At 41.6% G+C, this 19,389-nt stretch overlaps 2 protein-coding genes and 1 non-coding gene across 11 annotated transcripts in view; 1 reads left to right on the top strand and 2 right to left on the bottom strand.

The window, feature by feature from the left end:
- Positions 1–393: 393 nt before the first annotated feature.
- Positions 394–12,810, bottom strand: dpysl5a (dihydropyrimidinase like 5a). Of its 3 annotated transcripts, XM_037071639.1 has the most exons (14): positions 12,606–12,810; positions 11,548–11,662; positions 9,103–9,373; positions 6,448–6,606; positions 6,047–6,226; positions 5,815–5,883; positions 5,662–5,706; positions 5,479–5,554; positions 4,842–4,998; positions 4,614–4,755; positions 4,268–4,410; positions 3,945–4,152; positions 2,324–2,492; positions 394–2,101 (listed from the first exon to the last, which is right to left on the bottom strand). In XM_037071639.1, the coding sequence occupies exons 3-14, from the start codon at positions 9,361–9,363 to the stop codon at positions 2,016–2,018; spliced, it is 1,695 nt and encodes a 564-aa protein (XP_036927534.1). In that variant the 5' UTR covers positions 9,364–9,373; positions 11,548–11,662; positions 12,606–12,810; the 3' UTR covers positions 394–2,015. The 3 variants fall into 3 exon arrangements, with proteins under 3 accessions (XP_036927534.1, XP_036927533.1, XP_036927532.1); XM_037071638.1 differs by lacking the exon at positions 11,548–11,662 and having other exon boundaries at positions 12,606–12,809; XM_037071637.1 differs by lacking the exons at positions 11,548–11,662; positions 12,606–12,810 and adding an exon at positions 9,513–9,595.
- trnaw-cca lies at positions 3,375–3,446 on the top strand. Its single transcript has one exon. It is a non-coding gene; the product is annotated as a tRNA-Trp (tRNA).
- A 471-nt stretch (positions 12,811–13,281) lies between the features above and the next one.
- The window catches only part of dnmt3ab (DNA (cytosine-5-)-methyltransferase 3 alpha b), a 45,913-nt gene continuing 39,805 nt past the window's right edge, over positions 13,282–19,389 (bottom strand). For 6 of the 7 annotated variants that reach the window (XM_037071629.1, XM_037071635.1, XM_037071630.1 and 3 more), the window contains one exon: positions 16,731–19,354. In XM_037071629.1, the coding sequence (XP_036927524.1) occupies positions 19,213–19,354 (142 nt within the window). In that variant the 3' untranslated portion in view covers positions 16,731–19,212. Of the gene's footprint in view, positions 14,129–14,276; positions 14,307–16,730; positions 19,355–19,389 lie in introns of those variants that run through there. The other variant, XM_037071633.1, reaches the window with a different exon arrangement.

Genomic DNA, 19,389 nt, shown 5'->3' with positions numbered 1-19,389 from the left:
ACTACTTACTTTACGGAGCCAGGAACAGGCTACAATAACTAAAAGGGGAAAAAGGTGTGAAAGCATGTCATAAATCAGAAGAAATATAGGAGAATTATGACCCTGGGAGGAAACCAGAGGCCTGGCAAGTATGAGTTAGCACCTCTCCCAAGTCACAAGACAAACCTGAGGAGTTGTGAAATGAGATGAGTGAGTAGGAAACGAGAACACAGGAGGTACTGCTGCACAAATCTTTACTGATTTTGTTTGCATTCAGTTTGTTCACATGTGACTCTGTTGCTTTTTTGTCGAGAAGTCACAAGCCACGGAGGTCGGAAACACTCATGGCTTTTGAGGCGGCAGACGATACGCGGCTGTCAAGTTTATTAAGTAAAAACACGGAGGACTCAGTTGGAGATTTCATTGTGGTTTATTTGCACTCAAATCATGTGATAAAGAGCTGCAAGACAAAATAAGAGATAAAAGGAATTCAATGTGATGACACATTGTTCAGCACCAGTGTACATTTGGGAGGGCAGGGAGGAGGGGTGGACACAGGAAAATTCACTGGAGCTGCTAAAAATCAGAAAATCCATCCAGAAAAAAAAAAAAAAAAAAAAAAAAACATTTAGGACTTTAACTGTAACATGATGATCTCCTGAACATAACCGGGTTTGAGCGTGAGTAAAACCTTGTGTGCACCCCTGCTCACACTGCAGTGTTGACAGAAAATATAACAAAACTACAACAAGAGTTATTCACAAAAGATATTCTGCAACTAAAGACAAACAATAACAAATACAGTAGTAGTAATAGTATCAGTGCTTTGTTATGTTTGCTGAACAAGCATGCCTTCCAGTTACGATGCCGAGCTTCCGGTGATGCACAGTATGAAAGGCATCTGATCCCCTGAAGATCTATCTTCGTGAACGCTAAAGAGGATCCCTCTACCTTTCTCTATATGCTTCACAGTGGTGTGTTACATCGGGAGTGTCGATCAGAGGAGCATTATAAACTCAGCAGTAAAAAAGAAAGCGTGCTTGCTGTAAAAGAAACGACAGCAACACGACCTGCACCGATGTGTTTCCGTGGGTGTCAGTGTTCTCGGGTGAGAAAAAGGCAGTTTGGGTGAGACTTTTTGCTCTCTGTGGAAAAAAATGGAATACGATCACGAGGAATGCCGCGTAACAGAAGCAGCGTCAGTGCTCACAACAGTAGTTCTAACTATGCTACCATGCAGAGTACACACAGGCATAGGTTCATTCACATTTGGTGGGGTGGGGTGGACACAGAAGTCTATTCTGCTATAAGGCTGTAAACATGACCTGAAATGCTAACGAGCTAAGAAACAAAGACCGTCGCCCTAACCACAAATAACAAAATATAGAAAAAAATAAATAAAAACAAACATTTTAAAAAAAAAGGTTAGCTTCCATTATGATATTATTCATCCACTGGTCAATTGCAACTACATCTTCTTTTTTCTTTTTCTTCGTAACTGACATGTTAACGTCATGCCGACACACTTGTAATAATTTATTACATTTCATTTCACCATGGCTCGCAGTAAAAAGACATTTGTGATATTTGTGACATGAAATCATGTAAAAAGGCATCTAAATAGTACATGATACAAGTGCAAAATCGTATTTTACAGTGAGGTAACACAATCGCATCATAAAAACCACGACTCACCTTCATATTCCTAAAACTATTAGTAAGATATTTCCCCCTAACGTAATCCATCAGTAATTGCAACTTGTTGTTTTTTTTGTTTTGTTTTTATGCGCTGCTTATATTTGGTTAACGTTTGACTGAAATTCTTTACCTTAATCTGTATTCCAATATTATTACGGCAATGTCGTACAGTTTAAACATTTTTACGGTCCTATGTAACTGAGTTCAAAACAAAAACATGACTTCGTTACTCCAACACACATTCTACGCTTCCAGAAAGAAAAACAAGTCATCCTGCTTGGCCATACGTTTCCCTCGGGTATCATTCTTCTGCCTCGTGTCGCGGCTCATCTGATTGGTTACCAGATCCCGCTGGATCTCCCCCCAGGGGGAGCGAGGATCCTGGCCGAGGATCTCTTTGGGATGTTGTCATCGATCTGGGCCCCTAGAGGTGCACACAGGGAAACACGATGATTTACTATTTACAGGCAGTGTTTACTATATGCACAGCTTGGTTGGTATTGTAGAGGCTTCTTTAAACAGCTTATGTCTGCTAATTAAAACATAACAAAACCCTAGAAATACCTGCATATATCATGGATTCAGACAGACAGAACAGAATACCTAAAAAACAACCTTAAAAATACTAAGATTTGTTGATTCTTACCGGACAGGCTGAAGCTGGATTCTTGGAGGTCTCTCACGCCCCCGTGTCGGGTGCAGGGGCGCGTCGGAGTGTCCAGATCTGAAGCCCCGAAGTCCCTCTTTCCTGAGTTGGCCACCGCAACAACGTCACCTGCGTAGGGCTCCCGCTCAACAGCTTTCACAGCCTGGCTCTGGTCGTCAACATGACAACACACATGCACACGGGAGATTAGATAAATATGGTCGCAGTGACAGCCAGATAGTAAGATTCAGTATGAAGAATATGAGCTTTAAAGGCTGACGACAGCCACAAAATGCTCTATTCCACTTCATTACACTGACTCCGTGGTGTGACTGTAACATGTCTGACTCCAGATCAGAATGTTTTGTGATTAAATCAAGTTGGGTTCAAATCTCGTGCTTATTTGCAAAGATCATAAAAATAGAAGGAATGATTTAGAGTTCATGCAAACATAAAAACACAAATGAAAACAAGCACCCTGGGCACTTTGTCAAAAAACTTGTAGTGCAAAAGGGCCAACAAGGAAACGAAGGGAAGGAAGCAGGGGAAAGAAAAGTCAGAAGGAAACATGTAAGAAAGAAGATGGTAAGAAAAGGGAAGGAAAGTAAGAAGGAAGGAAAGGAAACTTGCAGGAGTCAAGGGATGAAGGAATATGTGAGGGAAACAAGGAAACAAAAGCTGGGAAGCAGGAAGCCAAACAAGGGAATGTCAAAAAAGAAGGAAATGGGTCAAAGGAAACAAATATGGAAGGAAACAAATATGGAAGGAAACAAGGACACAGAAGAAGAAAACAAGGAAGAGAAAGGAGAAAAATACAGGTTGTGTATCTGGCTGATTTTGTTATCACACTAAAATAAGTCACTATATAGTTCATCTGTGGAAAGGTAGTCAAGTTTTGCAAGGGTTACAGTTATTTATTCTTAACCCCTTAGTCACAGCATTAGTAAGTAGCTTAACTTTAGTGGCATCTAGTGGTGAGATTGAAGATTGCAACCAGCTGAACTTCCCCTGACCACCGATATGGCAGCCAGTTATCCCTCCTCTCACCACCGACTCTGTGGCGCAACGGTAGCGCGTCTGACTCCAGATCAGAAGGTTGCGTGTTCAAATCACGTCAGGGTCAGACTTTTAGATTGTTCAGTAAAATCAAGCTAGGAAAGGGAGAACAACCTCCCATATGAAGAAACACACATCCATATTGATTGTCTCATTTTTATGCAGACACACTTACTCTGCAGTGAGGAAAGGAAACAAGGAGAGAAACAGTACAGAAGGATAGACTGGGTACATCCAAATTCCAATGCAATTTCCAAAAATTAAATATAGAGCTCAGGTCAGTTTTAGTGTATAGTCGTCATTAAAAGCAGTCGTGCCAGTACCCATAGTTGTAATAATAGTAGTGGAGGTGGAATTTAGGGTCTATAATGTAATTAAGCAACATGCTGTTTAAGTGAGTGAGTTGCTGTGTGAGTGAAATGAATAAAAGACTAGACTTCAACCTGAACAGCTGTCTCATTTTCCATGTTTTATCATGATAATATTTAATAAATAGCTTCTGTTATCACACCATCAAAGGCTGAATTACTAACTAGCTCCCTATGCGGATGCGTCTGTCAGGTACCTTTTCCCTCTGAACCATCTTCTTGTAAAGGTAATCTGGGAAGGTTCTCAAGGGGCAAAACTTCCCAGAGCCCTCGGCACACGTGAATATGCCGTTTTCATAGACGAGACGGCCACGGCTGATGGTCACCAGGGGCACACCATGACAACGCAGACCCTCATACAGGTTCACATCTCCTCCCTGGACCTGGTTATCCACTGAAATGGTCCTGAGACAGAGATAAGAAAAAAAGAAAAAAAACAACCTAATCAGCTTCGGAGAGCAGAGATAAAAGCTGCAGCGAGACGAGCCCGTCGATCAATAGAATGGATCAGGTTTCATACTTGGATCCCTCGGGGTCCCAGACCACCAGATCAGCATCTGCTCCTGGGATGATCCTCCCTTTCCTGGGGTAGAGGTTGTAGATCTTGGCTGCGTTTGAGCTTGTGACTGCCACAAAGCGATTCTCATCCATCTTCCCTCCGATCTGTGGATCGCAACAAAGACACAATTTAGAGATACGTTTGTAATCTCAAGGACAGAGTCTGCCTGCGGGAAGATGTTTTTTGTGTCTGCTGTATGTGTTTTATTTTTCTTAAAAGTTCAAATCGATAACCAGCGAACCCAAACAGATGTCCTATTCGTGGAAGCTCTCTGGCAGCCAGACAGGAACAAAAGAGCTACACATACCACTCCTTTCTCCCAGATGACGCTCATGCGATCCTGAATTCCTGGAAGCCCGTGGGGGATCTTTGTGAAGTCGTCCTTGCCCATGGCTCTCTGTTTGATGGTGAACGGACGGTGGTCGGACGCCACGACGTTCAGAGTGTCACTGTGGCCAAACAAGAGCGAAGGGAGGGGTTTCATTCATGACATCATGTTACATTTAATGTGCGATTTTATGGGGTTTCTCCTCACTTTCCCAGCAGGCTCATTAGGTAATTGGGAGTACTGGGATCCAGGCGGAGGGGGGGCACGGTAACGTGGGCGGCAGCGTAGGCCCAGTCCTGATGATAGTACTGCATGCCGTTCAGCACAGCGTAGGCTGTGGTTGTTTCCCCGTGGACCACCTTACCTGTGATCAGACAGTACAATATGGATGCACACTGGATCAAATGATAGAAGAAAGGGGCAGAGATTAAAGAATACACTCACCCCCAAAAAACTCACCCCCTTAGCAGATGTAAAGTCAGGTGAAATTTCTCAAATCCCTCACAGAACATTTCTGGAACTTCACAGTAAAACAGCATTGCAGCATTCTCCTGAACAACTGAGGAAAGGCTCCATACAGACCAATCCAAGTCCCACATTTTTAAAGGCATTATTTACACCCTCTACAGCTACTTCAGAACAGAAAGCTGCAACGGTGTTTAGCTGTGAAGATCCAGAAATGTTTTGTTGACGATGAAACTCAATCCGACTTTCCATCTCCAAGGGGGTAAGTGGACAGTGACCGAATTTTTAGTCTTGAGTCCTGTCCTTTAAGCAAGGAAACCATGACTCAGTACCTATTTTTTTTAAAAAAGCTTACTGTTTCAGTGAAAAAAGGCCTTACCTTGCATCTTAGCTGTCGCAACTTCATCCCCTGCAGACATACTGGACACGTTAACGAGATAGATCGGGCAGTGGGCCTAACAGAAAGCACACACAAGGTACAGCACATGGTATATTAAAGAACTGATCTTCTCTTTTCACCTTTATTCATTTGTTTATTTGTGATGGAGAGGTCTTTGCTCACCCTGTTGGCGATGGTAATCGCCCTGTGGGTCGCTTCTGCTTCCAACTGTAAAGAAACAGAAGGAAGTGAGGAATCGCCCTGACAAGAGTATGGATATAATAAAAGTTTGTTTTGGCTTGACGGGCAAAAGCAGGATCCTCCTGATGATCATACCTCTTCAGGCCTGCTGATTTCAATCCCCTCTGGGCCACTGATGCCCAGGTCCAGCGCTTCTTTTGCACCCTGAGAAGAATGCCACAAATTATGCAACAAAAAAATCAGCATGACATGACAAAACAGAATAAATGAAAATCAATAAAGCTACAGATGAAGTTCATCAACACAAGCATTTAACAACAATAGACAGAAATGTGAATCAGAGTGCAGTGAAGTGATTCTCGCTCACCTCTGCCACCAGTTCCCCGTTCTCAGCGTGGACTCTCGCTATGGCCCCGATGTCCTTGCAGTGCTGCAGGGCCTGGAAGAGCTCGCCGTCCCTCAGCATGAACATGTCCTTATAGGCCATGAACATCTGGAAGGAATTCACCCCTTTCTCCCTCACCAGCTTCTCCATCTCAGCTCGTACCTGCAGGGAGGGGAACAGTTGGTCAACAGGACTGACACAAAGAACTACTTTTCAAAGAGACTAGGATGGAGGATGGGTCTCATCCCTGAATAGACCCCATTAACTTTGGCTGCAGATCCGGAGCATGTCAGAAAGGTCTCTAGGAATTGGAAGGCAGAAACAGTTAAATGATTGTGGGTAAAATATAATCCCGTGCAGACGGAGGCTCAGCGTTGGAGTACCTTGGGTCCCCACCAAGTAACTCCCACGTGCAGAGCGTAGTCGCAGCAGGCTTTGGAGTCGGCCGAGCTGCGGCAGCTCTCGTAGGCTTCCAGCAAAGACTCGTTCTTCTCTGGCAGGATGTGTCCGATCACCATGGTCGTACCTCCGGCGAGAGCAGCCTGGAAAGAAAATCCACAGCGTTAGCTCTCAAGTAACTTAAAACATGGGATGTGACTCTGTGATTACACATGCAAAAATATTGTATTTGTTTTTTTCATTAGAATCTTTCGATGGGTTGGCTCTCCTTTTAATTATTTGCCATTAAAGACGAAAATTAACTGAGGTTAAGTGACATGAACATCAAACTGAGGCATCAAACGATGCTGATAAAGGAGCTGACATTGATTTATTGGGCCCCGTGAATACTGAAGTAATCCGCTAATCAACGCAGCCCCAGCTCTCAGCGTATAAGTAAAAGCTTCAATTGTCCTTGATGCTTTATCTTTATGGTTATTAGCAGACAGCTGCCGAGGGACATACTATAAATCCTTTGGTAGTTAAAGCACAGGATTAACTGCCCATCACGGCACAATCAAGAGACATATAAACAATAACTTTGCAATTTCTTCGCAGTGTCAGCACTTCTTCCTTTTTTTTAGCCTCCATTAAAAAAACAAACGTAGATGTTCTAAATCAACACTACAGTAAATCCTTTAAAAAAAACCCATAACGTGAGGACAGAGTGTGTTTTGTGTATAAGTGCATGCTCCACCGAGCATCTGTCAGCTGACCCTAGAGAGTGGAGTAGTGTGTAGTGGGAGGGGAGGATGAGGGGGGCGTGGGTCTGAGAACCATTGTCTCCAAGCACAATGGCGCGACTGAAAAGGCTTTGCAGCAGTCTTTGCAGCAGCCCCCCGGTATCCATGGAAACAGATACTGATCCGTATTCGTCTCTGGGCTCGCTCTGGAGGAGCATGGCGGCGGCAGGGGAGGGGCGAGGGGAGAGTGACGGAGAGAGAGGAATGAGGAGGCGAAGAATGGTGTCTGTCACAGGCGTCTACCGGCTGCAGTCCGCCAGGAGCAAACGCAGCCCGGCGGCCGTCATCATCGCTCAACCTCCATCATCCCAGAGTGCTACAGAGTGATGAGTCATCATGGTGCCCTGAAGCAGAGTGGGGGTATCCCGTCTTATCAGCAGCCATGATGACTCTCGCTGCACAGTGTTCTGGCAGCCTCGTCAGCAGCCAAGTGCCAAATCATCTTTGTGTGATGTTGTGAGACACAGACTGTGCAGCTCTCTGACTCTCCCAGAAAAATAACACATAACACTGCCAAGTAGGGCAGCAACTAGCAACTATTTCATTATCTAGATACAAATATACCCATTAATTTCTGGAATAGGCTATTCATCATTTTGCCTGTAAATTGTCCACGCCCATCCCAGCATCTCAACACCTGCTGTTTTAGCTCTAAGCTTGTTTTGTCTATTTCAAGTATGTACGTGCAGCATATAATTTCTGCCGCTGGGGGGCTCTCAGTCAAAACAGCAGAGACAAAAGACAGCTCAATGACATCGTGAAGTAGCAGGAGATCATGGGAGTCGTCTTCATTATTGAAACCATCATCATTCTTCATAAAAATCTGTCTGCCATGACTCACGTCACCCTCTCTGTTTCTCACTCTCTGACAAATCATGTGATTCTTCCCAAAACCCACTGTTGCCTCGAGTATAAACACAGATTTTCTTGGTTTTTAACATTGTTGGAATCTAGAGTGACCAGACATCCTGAAATACTCCTGTCCCAATCGTCCTGAACATCAGACTAAACCAGAGTTTTGAGTAGTAATGACACTCTGTCACCCTGCAGCCAGCACTGCATTGGCTGCAGCACTTCATATCCTGCATGATTTATGAATTGTTATTGTTTTTCTTGGGTGTGCACAGCAGTGTGGCAAAAATTAAGAAAAGGCTCCTGCGAGGACATTGCTGGGAAAATTAACTACGCATCGCTGACATGACAGCTCCATGTCAGTGACCAAGGACAGACACTTGAGTAAATGAGTGCATTTTTTTCAGTGTTTTTGTTTTTTGGAGTTTTGTTGTCTTTGAAATGACATTATGCATAGAAGCAGTTATAATAGAGTCTTGATCATCTGCTATCCCTTTAATAATTACTAAATCAACTTATCTAGCTCCAAGATTGATGCCTCGGCTGTGAGAACATCCAAAGCACGTAATTACTAAATAACTGAGCGCTCCAACTGGCAACATTTTAATGCTTAAAATATCATAGTTTAATCATTTTACTTTCACAGGGAGAGAGCTCGTGTCTAAAATCAACCGCACATTTGAAGCAAAAATATTCAGAAAGCCACTTCATCTCATCAGAACAGGACTGAAGATACCTCACTGACATCTCGGCTAAAGTTAGCATCAGTGGAAAGCTTTCACTGATCTGATCTTGAGAAAAAACACTTGTGATCATAAGAAATATCAAACTCAGGGCGCCATCCAAGAGAGCTCAGGTAAATTTAGCACACAAACTGCGCCGAAAAAGACTTAAAAAACATGCTGTGACATTAAGTTTTGCTCTCCTCTTCAATTAGGACACCACCAGTCGCCCTACTTCCAGTCTGAACCCCCTCTGTCTGCCTATTTCCAGCCAGGCGCTTACCTTGGTGCCGCTGTAGAAGTCATCCGCCGTGGTAGCGTTCATGAAGCTCTCCTCCAGGTGGACGCTGGTGTCGATGCCGCCTGGGAGGACCAGTTTCCCCGAGGCATCGATCACCTTGGCTCCGCCGGGGATCATCAGCTCCTTCCCCACCTGCTGGATGATGCCGTTCTCGATGTAGACGTCGGCCTCCTGGGTGCAGTCGTCGTTCACCACCTTGCCGCCCTTTATCAGGATCCGCACCATCGCTGAGCTGGAAGACATGGCTATAGCTCTGCGTGGAAGAGACAAACATAAAAGGGTTTAGTGATGGGTTTTGAAACCTTTCCATCAGGTGCAGCTGAACAACAAAAGATGTAGCATCCAGCAGCTTTGTCCTTAAGGAGCTTGACTAAAATAACTTCTTACAGTACCTCATCCTGACACAGTGTAGTTACTCTTAGCAGAGACAAGAATCAGTGGTGCTGCTCTGAGGCCAGTCGGTCAGGCTGTGACTGACATCAGTCCACAGGACTGAGTAGGCCGTGTCAGTCACTGCCTGTGACCTGACGTCCCAGTGAACGGTGACGTAGTGGCAAAAAGAAAAAGAAGCTGAGTCCAGTTGTGGATCACAATGACAGGCGTAAGGTCAATGAGGCCATTCTTTTGGGAGGAATAAAGCAGCGTGAAGCTTACATTGATGCTCGCTCACTATATATAGACAGACTCATAATGGTTGAAAAATATGAATTAAGTACACTTGCCAAACAGCTCTACTGTACTTCTCTGCAACTAACAATTATGTCCATTGTTGATTAATCAGTTGACTGTTTCCTCAAGTAATCTCTTAGTTGTTTAGTTTATAAAATACCAAACAATGGTGACAATGATGCTCAGTGTATCAGAAGATGTCTTGTTTTGTCCACAGCATAAAAAATATTCCGCTGACTGTCACGGAGTAAAGAGTAAAGAAACACAAACACATTCACATGAGGGAAACTGGAAACTGGAGAATTTGGCCTTTTTTTCTTACAAATTACTTGACAAAGCAACAATCAATTATCAAAATATTCGCTGAAATTGAGAAGCGTACCATGTAAAGACAGCATCCCTGGTTCAACTCCAGCTGGGAACCTCTGTGATATAATTTTAGCTTTCTTCATTAAATGTTCCAGTCACATAACTAATGTCCTCCACTGCTCCTCTTCTTACTGTTCTTTATGTGCCTCATAAAAGTACCAGTGAGATATACCAACAGATATATTATGTATATATACACATGATATTTTTGGCCAATAATGGCATATGAAAGATATATCAGTGTTATCCAAAAGATGCCCCAAATGTCCCAATACATAGACTTTTTTTCTTTCGTAGAGAGATTATAATGCAGCAAATGTTTCCTGGCTGTCACTAGACTATCATCTGTGAAATAAAAGCCAAAATGCAAAAAAAAAAAAAAAAAAAAAAAAAATTAAATAAATAAAAAATGCTTGTTCTTCCATGTGTTCAGATTCTTGTGCATGTAAAAGGTCTTGAAAGTTAAAAAGCCCAAAGCCGGCGCCAGCAGGAGCTCCTCTCTCCCGCAGAAAACACTGCCCCTGAAACACCTCATCAGTAGCCCCGCCTTTGATTCTGTGACTTCTTGACATCACATTACATCACTGCATCACACACATGTTCACAGTGGAAGAGACTCTAACTGGAAGCTGAAAACACTGCAGAGGTGACACAACAAAATGAGCATGTGAATGTCGGTTTGTTTGAACTTTGCTCCATCCTTTACTTTTATTTCTTGCAAAAAAAATATTTTTAAGTCAGTAGTTTTACTCTTCAGCATTAAAAATAATCTCACTAAGTAATCTTAAAAAGTTCAAATCCAGTCGGTACTGAGCTGATCACAGCTCACACACATGCATCCTGTGATGACGGGTCAAAGCTGTAACAGAGGGAAGTCCTCGCTATTTTTCTCAGGGAGTTTTAGAATTTTTGCACCAATCATGAACGCAGCACACACTGTGAGTATTCTAAAGACCAGTTCTCTCTAGTTTGTGTCCCAGTAGATCTGAAAATGACTTTTGAACCACAAATTAAACGAATATTGGATTCAACATCCTGAGATTCTTGGCAGCGTGCAGAATTGGATCGTCGCTTACATCTCCCTGCACTGAAATTCAATTTGCCGAACTGCAGGGGGTGAATTTTGGCAGGGGGGTGAGAGGGTGGGGTCTCCTGATGACCTCACTATTTCTGAAAAAAAAAAAAGAAAGAAATATCCTGGATATATCATCCTCTGCTCTCCTCTCTGAGCACAAAAATCACCAGGCAAGATCCCAACATGACTGTGTGACCACCCTCCTCATCATCAGTGATCATCTATTCACCAATAACAAAGAATCTCCCAGATCTGCCTCCTCCCTTTTTATACCACTGTATTAATGATGTGATGTACTGTGTGTGCGTGCTTGCCTGCTTGCGTGCGTGCGTGCAGGATGCGTGCGTATGAGGGTGCGGCAACTTTACTGCATGGCATGGACTCCTTCACACATCCAGATCTGATGGCTGATAGTGGAGGAGGCGCCCACTTCAAAAAAAAAAAAGAAAAAGAAGAAGAAAAAAAACCCGCCATGCATTCACTGTATCAGGCTGGAAGGTAGAGAGGGGAGACACCATGGAGCCTGGAGGCAGCTACAGGCCACAGTAGAGTTATTATTATTATAATATGGGGGCCTTATTGATCAGGAGCCACTGAGGAAGTTGACGCCGTTTAGTCAATATTAACAGGTGAGCTTGTGTTAGCTGTGTTAAGGCTCGCAGGGTAAATAATCACAAATATATTCTGTTATAAATAAAACATAATTCTGTTGCTGTCTCAATTTGTGCCACTACAGTTACGCACATGTTTGGAAAAAAAAAAAACAAACACTTTGGAGTATATTATCTACAGGCCCCTGGTGATGTCAAACGTCTCCAATTCTGTGTGTTTGCCCATTAAAATCAATGCCGCGAATCAAATGCGATCCGAGAATCAGCGTGAAACAGAAATGGATCATGTGATTTCGCTGGCACGGCGTGATCGCGCTGAGACGGTGACACTTCCACTTGCGCGTCTTGACACAAAGAAAACCGGTCCTCCATCCGGCATGATCGGCTGCACGGCCCTTCATTAGCGACCTAGAAAGCCGCCCTCCCCTCCTGTCCTGTCCTCTCCTCTCCTGTCCTGTCCTCCCTCCTCCTCCACAGCGCAGCCAGACGCTTATAATCACGCAGCCGGGTTTAGGTTCAAGAGGAGCGGCTAGTTGTTACTCCAGGGTGTGTGTGTCTGTGTGTGTGTGTGTGTGTGTGTGTGTATGTGTGTGTTAAGAGCCAGGGAGGGTTGGCAGGGCAAGACACGCAGACCGTGTAGCCAAAAGGGGGTGCATGGAAACAAAGTGTCCAGGATTTCCATACCCCCTCCCTTCCCTCCCCTCCACCTCCTCCAGACAGGCAGACTAGTGAGAATAAAGCTGATGGTGTGGAGCACATACCTCCTCTATGGGCCCTCTGCTGCTGCTGCTGCTACTGCTGCTGCTCCTCTCGGCTCTCTGCTTGCTTACTTTCTGACAGGAACTGAATGCAACACAATCCGTGGATGGCACTTCCCGAGGAGATACACACACATGCACCCACTCACACTCTCACACACTCACACACATACACACACATACACATACATACACCAGATGGATGCCTTCCTGGCCGGTCCGGGACCAGCAAGCATCATCATCGTCAAGTCAGCAGCGAGATGTAAGAGAGACTTCCGGTCGTGGATTTCGAAATAAAATCGAAATCGTTTTCCCCCAGTTGTCAATTTAAGTTTAATGGTTTTTGTGAAATACTTTACTTGACAGTTTCCATTTCCCTTTACTTTACACTTCCTCTCCGCAACAAATACTTTACTTTTACTCCTATATTTGTGTTTTAAGGTCATTAGATAATAGTTTCTCTGGAGACTGTAAGCTGGTGTAAAAGAACTTGAATAGATTCTACTCAAGATGCAACCTGAATTACATCAAGAGTCAGTCTCCTACATGAACTTTTGGACACCAAGAGGCTAATTTTTAAAGTCCTGAACAAAAAGTGCCAATGAATCACAACTATTTTGATTATTTTTTACCTTTTCAAAAGCTAAACCAAGTTCTTCTAACAGATTTTACTACCAGCCCAATTCAGATCTTCATATAAACACCTTCTCCTGACATGCACAGGGAGAGAAAATGCCTTACTTGAGTCCACTAGGTTGCCAAAATTGATTAGGAAAATGTTTTTCTATAGTCTCAATTATACTTTCATAGCATAGTAGTAATTTATATTTTCCTTAGTATGAATCAGTCACTAAATATCTCTCAAAATTAAAGAGGATTTGGTAAATTGCACTTTGAGTGACCAGCTGGACTACTCAAAGCAGATCTTGCTGCATTAAACATAATTTTGGAAGTGTTCATACATGATAACACTATGAAGATATGAAATATATAAAAATAGCCTATAAAAATTCACATTAGTATAATTTTGTCAATTTCAATGTATAGTTTCCAGAAACATCCACACATTCCAGGAACAAACCAGGAGCAGGAAGGGGAAAAATTTAAATCACCTGCCCGTTTTATAAGAATAACTCAAGATATAGTAAAAACAGAGAACCATGTCCTGTTTGCATATATAATCCTCTATCCCAGCAATTTGGATGACTTTTACATAATTGAATACAAATACTGATGAGGCCTATCTGTCTTCTTTGCCTTACAATGCCAGCAACAAGATAAAATAATGTCCTCTTAAATCACAAACAGGGAAACACGTCTATGCTTTTATTTTCTAGACAAATCTTTCGGCTTCCTGTTGCGTTCTCGCTTACTTTTATTCACTTTTATCGACTTGACGCAGGTCGCAGCATCCCGGCCGTGCGACGCTGCGACGCTCCAATCAGCGGCGCCGAGTGAAGGCTGGGTCACATATGCAACCAATCACTTTGGCCGTAGGGCGTGTCCACGGCGGGGGGGCTGTACCACTATCAGAGGGAGAGGGTGGCATACAGATAACAACATAATGGATTATTATAATGTTTTATCATCTCTATTATCATGAAAATGACGGCTTACATCACTTTATGAGCTTTAACTGGATGTATTAATAGTCCAGTCTTCTTTCTGTCTCACCTGACATGACCTGGGCTTGATCAGCCGCAACTGTGATGGAAGAAAAAGGAACATTAAAATAGATAAATTATATATTTATGAGCACATGGCATTAGAAGGAAATGTAAGTGCAAGTCCACATACTCAGGGTTTGTAATAGACTGTGGAGCTGCTACATGTTCAAAGAGGATCTGCAGGGCAACACCCATATTTTGGACCCAGGTGTCAACACACTGAGAAACAGATCCCCCCGCTTGGGGGCATGATGGCATAGAAACAGGAGCTGATATCGATGTCCACATCTCCTCCATCAGGACGATTAGCAGCCAAAACAGAGCCGTTTGATCATTAAATATGAGTGAATTTCTACAATATCTCCGCTATAATGAGACAATTGGAAGCCATTTACATGGAGTTTATCATCATCAAGAGGTTTTGTACAATATTGTATCATCATTGGGGGATTGTTTGTTGAAATCACAAGATTCCTAATAATTGCAAGACAATAGATCATAATTTTGATGTAGTTTTCATAAAATATAAAAATGCTGATGGATATTTCATACTTAAATACAACAGACACATCCTTAATGTTACTAGTAACACATGTTTATGGGAAACTGAGTGATATTTATTTTGTAATATTTCTTATCTTGCCAGTATTGTGAGATAAGGAAAAAAGACCCGACAATTGGAGAAAAAAAGGATTTTATAGTCAGACATTGTCATCCATGTGTCCAACAGACCTTCTTCCCTGCAGACATATTGATATATCTTAGCAGGAAAAGCACAGGTGTTATTAATATTGTTAATAATGCCGCTGGTCTATTTAAGTGTCCCAGGAGACCATTACATCAGCGGTACCCGTTTATTTTACATTCACAGCACTTTTTGAGTGGCATTCGAAATAGGTTTTGCACCTGTGCTTTTACTGTGGGAATAAGTAACATTATAACTGACATGTGGCAATGAAACTGATTCAAAGCACCTGTGATTGTGTGCATTTTTTCATTTTTTATTTTTTTTAGGTTTTTTTCTGTACTCCTCACACTTCGTGACGGGTGCAGAACTGGGAAAAGGTAATGTCGTGTATTTCTGTACACCAATCAGAATTCAGCAGATTTGAATCTGATGACATGTTCTGCGTTGTTTGCTAATGCTGCAGGTTAACGCCAATTAAATCCGACCAGAGCACACCCAAACAGTCCTGATGAGGCAGATCAACTGTGGAGGTTATGCTTGTTTCAGCCATGTCTGTTTGTTGGTTGGTTTGTAAGAAGGATTACACAAAAACTACAGACCGGATTTCCATGAAACTTAGTTGTAAGATGGATCTTGGCCCAGAATACACCCCATTAACTTTCGGTATGGATCAAATAACTTTTTCTCATTTTCTTTAACATAGCAATATATGGTGTTGTTAGACATTTTCAAAAGTTTCTCAGGGAATACTGCATGAAGAAAATCAGGCACATTTGATATCGGTTTAGGCTTGATTGGACTGTTGGTCTGTTTTTGTTGTGTCATTCTGCATTCCCAAAAACTAACATTAGAAGGTTTGTTTTGTTGTTTTTGTTTTTTTGCTTGTTGCTTGAGATTCAAAACCACATTTTCAGGGACTTGAGCGTGAATTCAAGTTTAGAATCTGACTTTAAAAAAAGGGGACAGGAAATTTCAGAGTTTTGCACAAAAACAATACATTTATTCAAGTGTTCTCCAGCACAAGTACATACGGAGCCTTTATCTTCTCTCTGGACACTAAACATAAGTATGGGGGGAGGAGGGGGGAAGGGGTGGAGGAGAGGGCGGGCGGGGGGTTTGGGGGTCATAGTGGAGAATGACTGCTACATTTGCTGTACGAACTGGTCTTGAGGAAAAAGCGTATAGGCCATAAAACAGTTATGACAAGAAAGAAAGTCACACAAGAGTGTCAACAGTATCACCGAATATAGAATTATTGACCTGCCTTGAACAGTTAAAAAAAAAAAAAAAAGTTGTTTCTGATAAAAAAAAAAAAAAGAAAAAACAGAAAAAAAGAAAAGGAAAAAACAATCAATTCAAAACAACATTTCATGGAGAATAGTACGGCATGGAATGTAGGATTAAGAAGCAACGCGTATTAAGCATACATTATGCTACAGTAAAAGTTATTACCGTTTTTTTTTTTCTCACACGATTTTCCCACAGATAAGCACCAACTACAGCAATCTCTAGTCTAAAACAATATAGGAAACCTTTCATTATTTGTTATCCTTATTTTTTCAAGTACAAAGTTAAAATGCCTTTGTTAATATATTTATATGAGTGAAATAATAGGTTTGTTTTTTTTTTTCCATTACTACAAGGAACTTAAAAACAGTCATTGTCAAGACGTGTTTATTTCTCTTCCAATCAAATATACTTTTTTTTTTCTGAATTAGATAAAATTTGTAGCACCATCAGAAAACACCTACAATCCCTCTTTTTAAAGTCTTAAAAAAAAAAGGAAAAACAGAAGCATTAAAAACAAAACAAAACAAAAAAACACCACCGTGTAGGGCTGTGCAGTGAAGTAGAGACCGTTCATCTTAAAGCTGTCCATAGGCCACTGTTAAGATCACATGACACTAAATCTGGATTCACTTGACACAAACAAATCAGCACGATAAAAAGTCGACTTGGAGTCTCCCTACGTTCTAAATGCTCAAAGCAAGTTTTGAATCAAATTTTGTCACTTGATTTTTTTAATTTTTTAACCTAAGATTTTTTTTTCTCTCCTAATTTGATGATATATATTAGCAAAGAATTATATTTGTACATCTCATACGTAATTAAAAAAAAAAAAAAAAAAAGATAAAAAACAAATTGAAAAACAGCAACCGGAAAAAACTCTATGTACAAAATGTACAAACGTGAGGGGATGTTAAGTATTATAGGAGGAAGGGGAGGGGGATAACATCTGTATCACAAGAGCTCATATTGAGCCCCGTGTGCATGGGCAAGAACGATGGCAATAAGGTCACTTAAGAAATTAATTACATTAAGAAATTAAATTTCAAATTTTTTTGAATCTTAAATATGATATAGATAAGTGATAACATCTGTTTTTTTTTATTACCCTCTTTAAACTCTTTGAGTGCTGACGTCTTTTGTTAAGCACCGTGTCAGTTTTTCGTTTTGACAAACCGCAGCCTAAATCCTCCATATTTTAGCTTAGAGGTTACAATCAAGAGAATTTAGTTCGTGAATCCAAAAATCTGGATCAGCACTTAAAAATTTGTCAACATGGCGACTACGATTTATCAGGGCCGACTGTCCTTAACAGGGGACAAAATATTATACAAGGCGCGTGACACAGTTCCTTTAACTCTGTCTTACATTTTACAATCTTAATAGAGATAGACATTCTTTGAATCTGGGTAGTAAACATACTGCGCCGCTGCTGTCAAACAGAGACCAGTATGGATGATGGAAGGGAAGGGGAAAGGGGGGTTACAAATGTCAATCCATCTACTGTACACTGAGTCAAATAACATGGGTTTCACATATCAAAATCCATTCTTTCACTTCTATTGGCACAGCCCTACTGTATACAAAAAGTATTACACGAGGGTAGATCAGTTCACATCATAAAACCAAAGAAAAAAACAATTCACGAGAAAAAACAATATCTTTTTTTAAAAAATATCAAGAAAAAAAGAAAGTATACATATAAAAGTGCTTTATAATGTTGATAAAACAGCACAAAATTGCTATAAAAAAGGTAGAAGAACTTTGTGAAGCCGCACCATATTGTTGAGGATTTTGCACCTGACAGTTTTTTGTTTTTTTTTTCAGTTTACAGAGGTGGACGCCGAGGAGCCGAGGTTCAAACACGCCCTCGCCCTCCTTTTCAGCAACCACGCTTGCTAACAGTTGTACAGTAATGTCATTGGTCAGGATGAAACTAGAAAAAAAAAATAGTTTCACAGACGTTGATCTTATATACTTTTTTTTTCTGTTTTTTTTTTTTTTTGTTTTTTGTTTTTTTCCGAATGACGGAAAAACATCATTTCCCATGTGGCTAGCTTCACTTTCTGTTTTGTGCAGATCCAGGTAGTGAGCCTGAGTGTGGCGAGGCTGAGAGATTAAATGAGCACCAGTACAAACTGTATAAAAGCTGTAAAACGCAGAGGAGAGACTTACGCTCTGTTTTTGCAGTCCAACACTCCGGCTTTGAAGTGAACAAAAAAAACGGCACAAAACAGATTTTTTTTCTCTCTCTCCGTTAAGTGTAAAAACATTAAACACATGTTTTTCCAGCAACAGGTTAAAGAGCTCCGTATTGTCTAACGTGCCACATGGGCTATGATGTTTCTCATCATCTTGGAGCACCATGGTATTGTAACCATATTACAGTAGTACCTTTATTACCTTCAGTTGTGTATAGAAACTGTAAACAAAGAGGTATATGTGATCTGGTGTTTTGGATTCTTAGAGACTTAGAGGCTCTCCTGACACTGAAGAAAAATCGCCCTTCTCTTCACATCTCTGTGAGGCTCAGTAGCTGGAAGCATGGCTGCCCGACGCACGGTACGCTCACACAGCAGAAACATTTCACATATCTCAAAAACCGTTCCCCCTATCTTTCTGGGTCTTTCCCGATCGCGTCACCGTCTCTCTCTCTTTTTTTTTTTTTTTAAAACACACACGTTTAGCACTTTTCTGTCTCAGTGTCTTGAGAAGAAAGCATAGTCTCAAGTATAGCTTGCACAAACAAATCAACAATACTTGATAACACTGCTAAAAGGTAAAATGACATATCAAAATTAAATAGAATAAGAATTACAATTCAAATACAAGAAATAATGTGAAATCTACGTCAATGTTTTCGCGCGCAAATTATACAGGAGTATAATTTGAGGATCAAGGCTCTTATTTCTAGTCACAACGTACAGTTGCAGTTCCTAAAATGGTTCCGAGTTTTTTTCCTCGTTGCTCAAACACAGGCAAAGTAATCTTTGAGTGGTGCAAACAGGTGGCGGATAACCGGGACGCTCCATGATCTGCCCAGGAGCCTCTGCCTCCCCAATCGGCTCATGTTGGACACGTCCGTATAGTGGACTGGGAAGCCAAAGATCCTGACCAGCCAAGCAGAAAGACAGATAGGGAGGGA

Source organism: Acanthopagrus latus, chromosome 16 (genome assembly GCF_904848185.1).
Source record: "Acanthopagrus latus isolate v.2019 chromosome 16, fAcaLat1.1, whole genome shotgun sequence".
NCBI lineage: Eukaryota > Metazoa > Chordata > Actinopteri > Spariformes > Sparidae > Acanthopagrus > Acanthopagrus latus.
Note: the sequence above shows the minus strand (reverse complement) of the source record. Positions and strands in the feature narration are given on the sequence as shown.

Bases quoted from the DNA above. Each gene is read 5' to 3' on its own strand.
- dpysl5a (XM_037071637.1), bottom strand. The intron at 5,707-5,814 runs GTATGATCATCA...GTTTCTTTACAG, and splicing joins AAATCAGCAGGCCTGAAGAG to TTGGAAGCAGAAGCGACCCA. The intron at 4,411-4,613 runs GTATGTGTAGCT...TGCGATCCACAG, and splicing joins TCATCTGGGAGAAAGGAGTG to ATCGGAGGGAAGATGGATGA.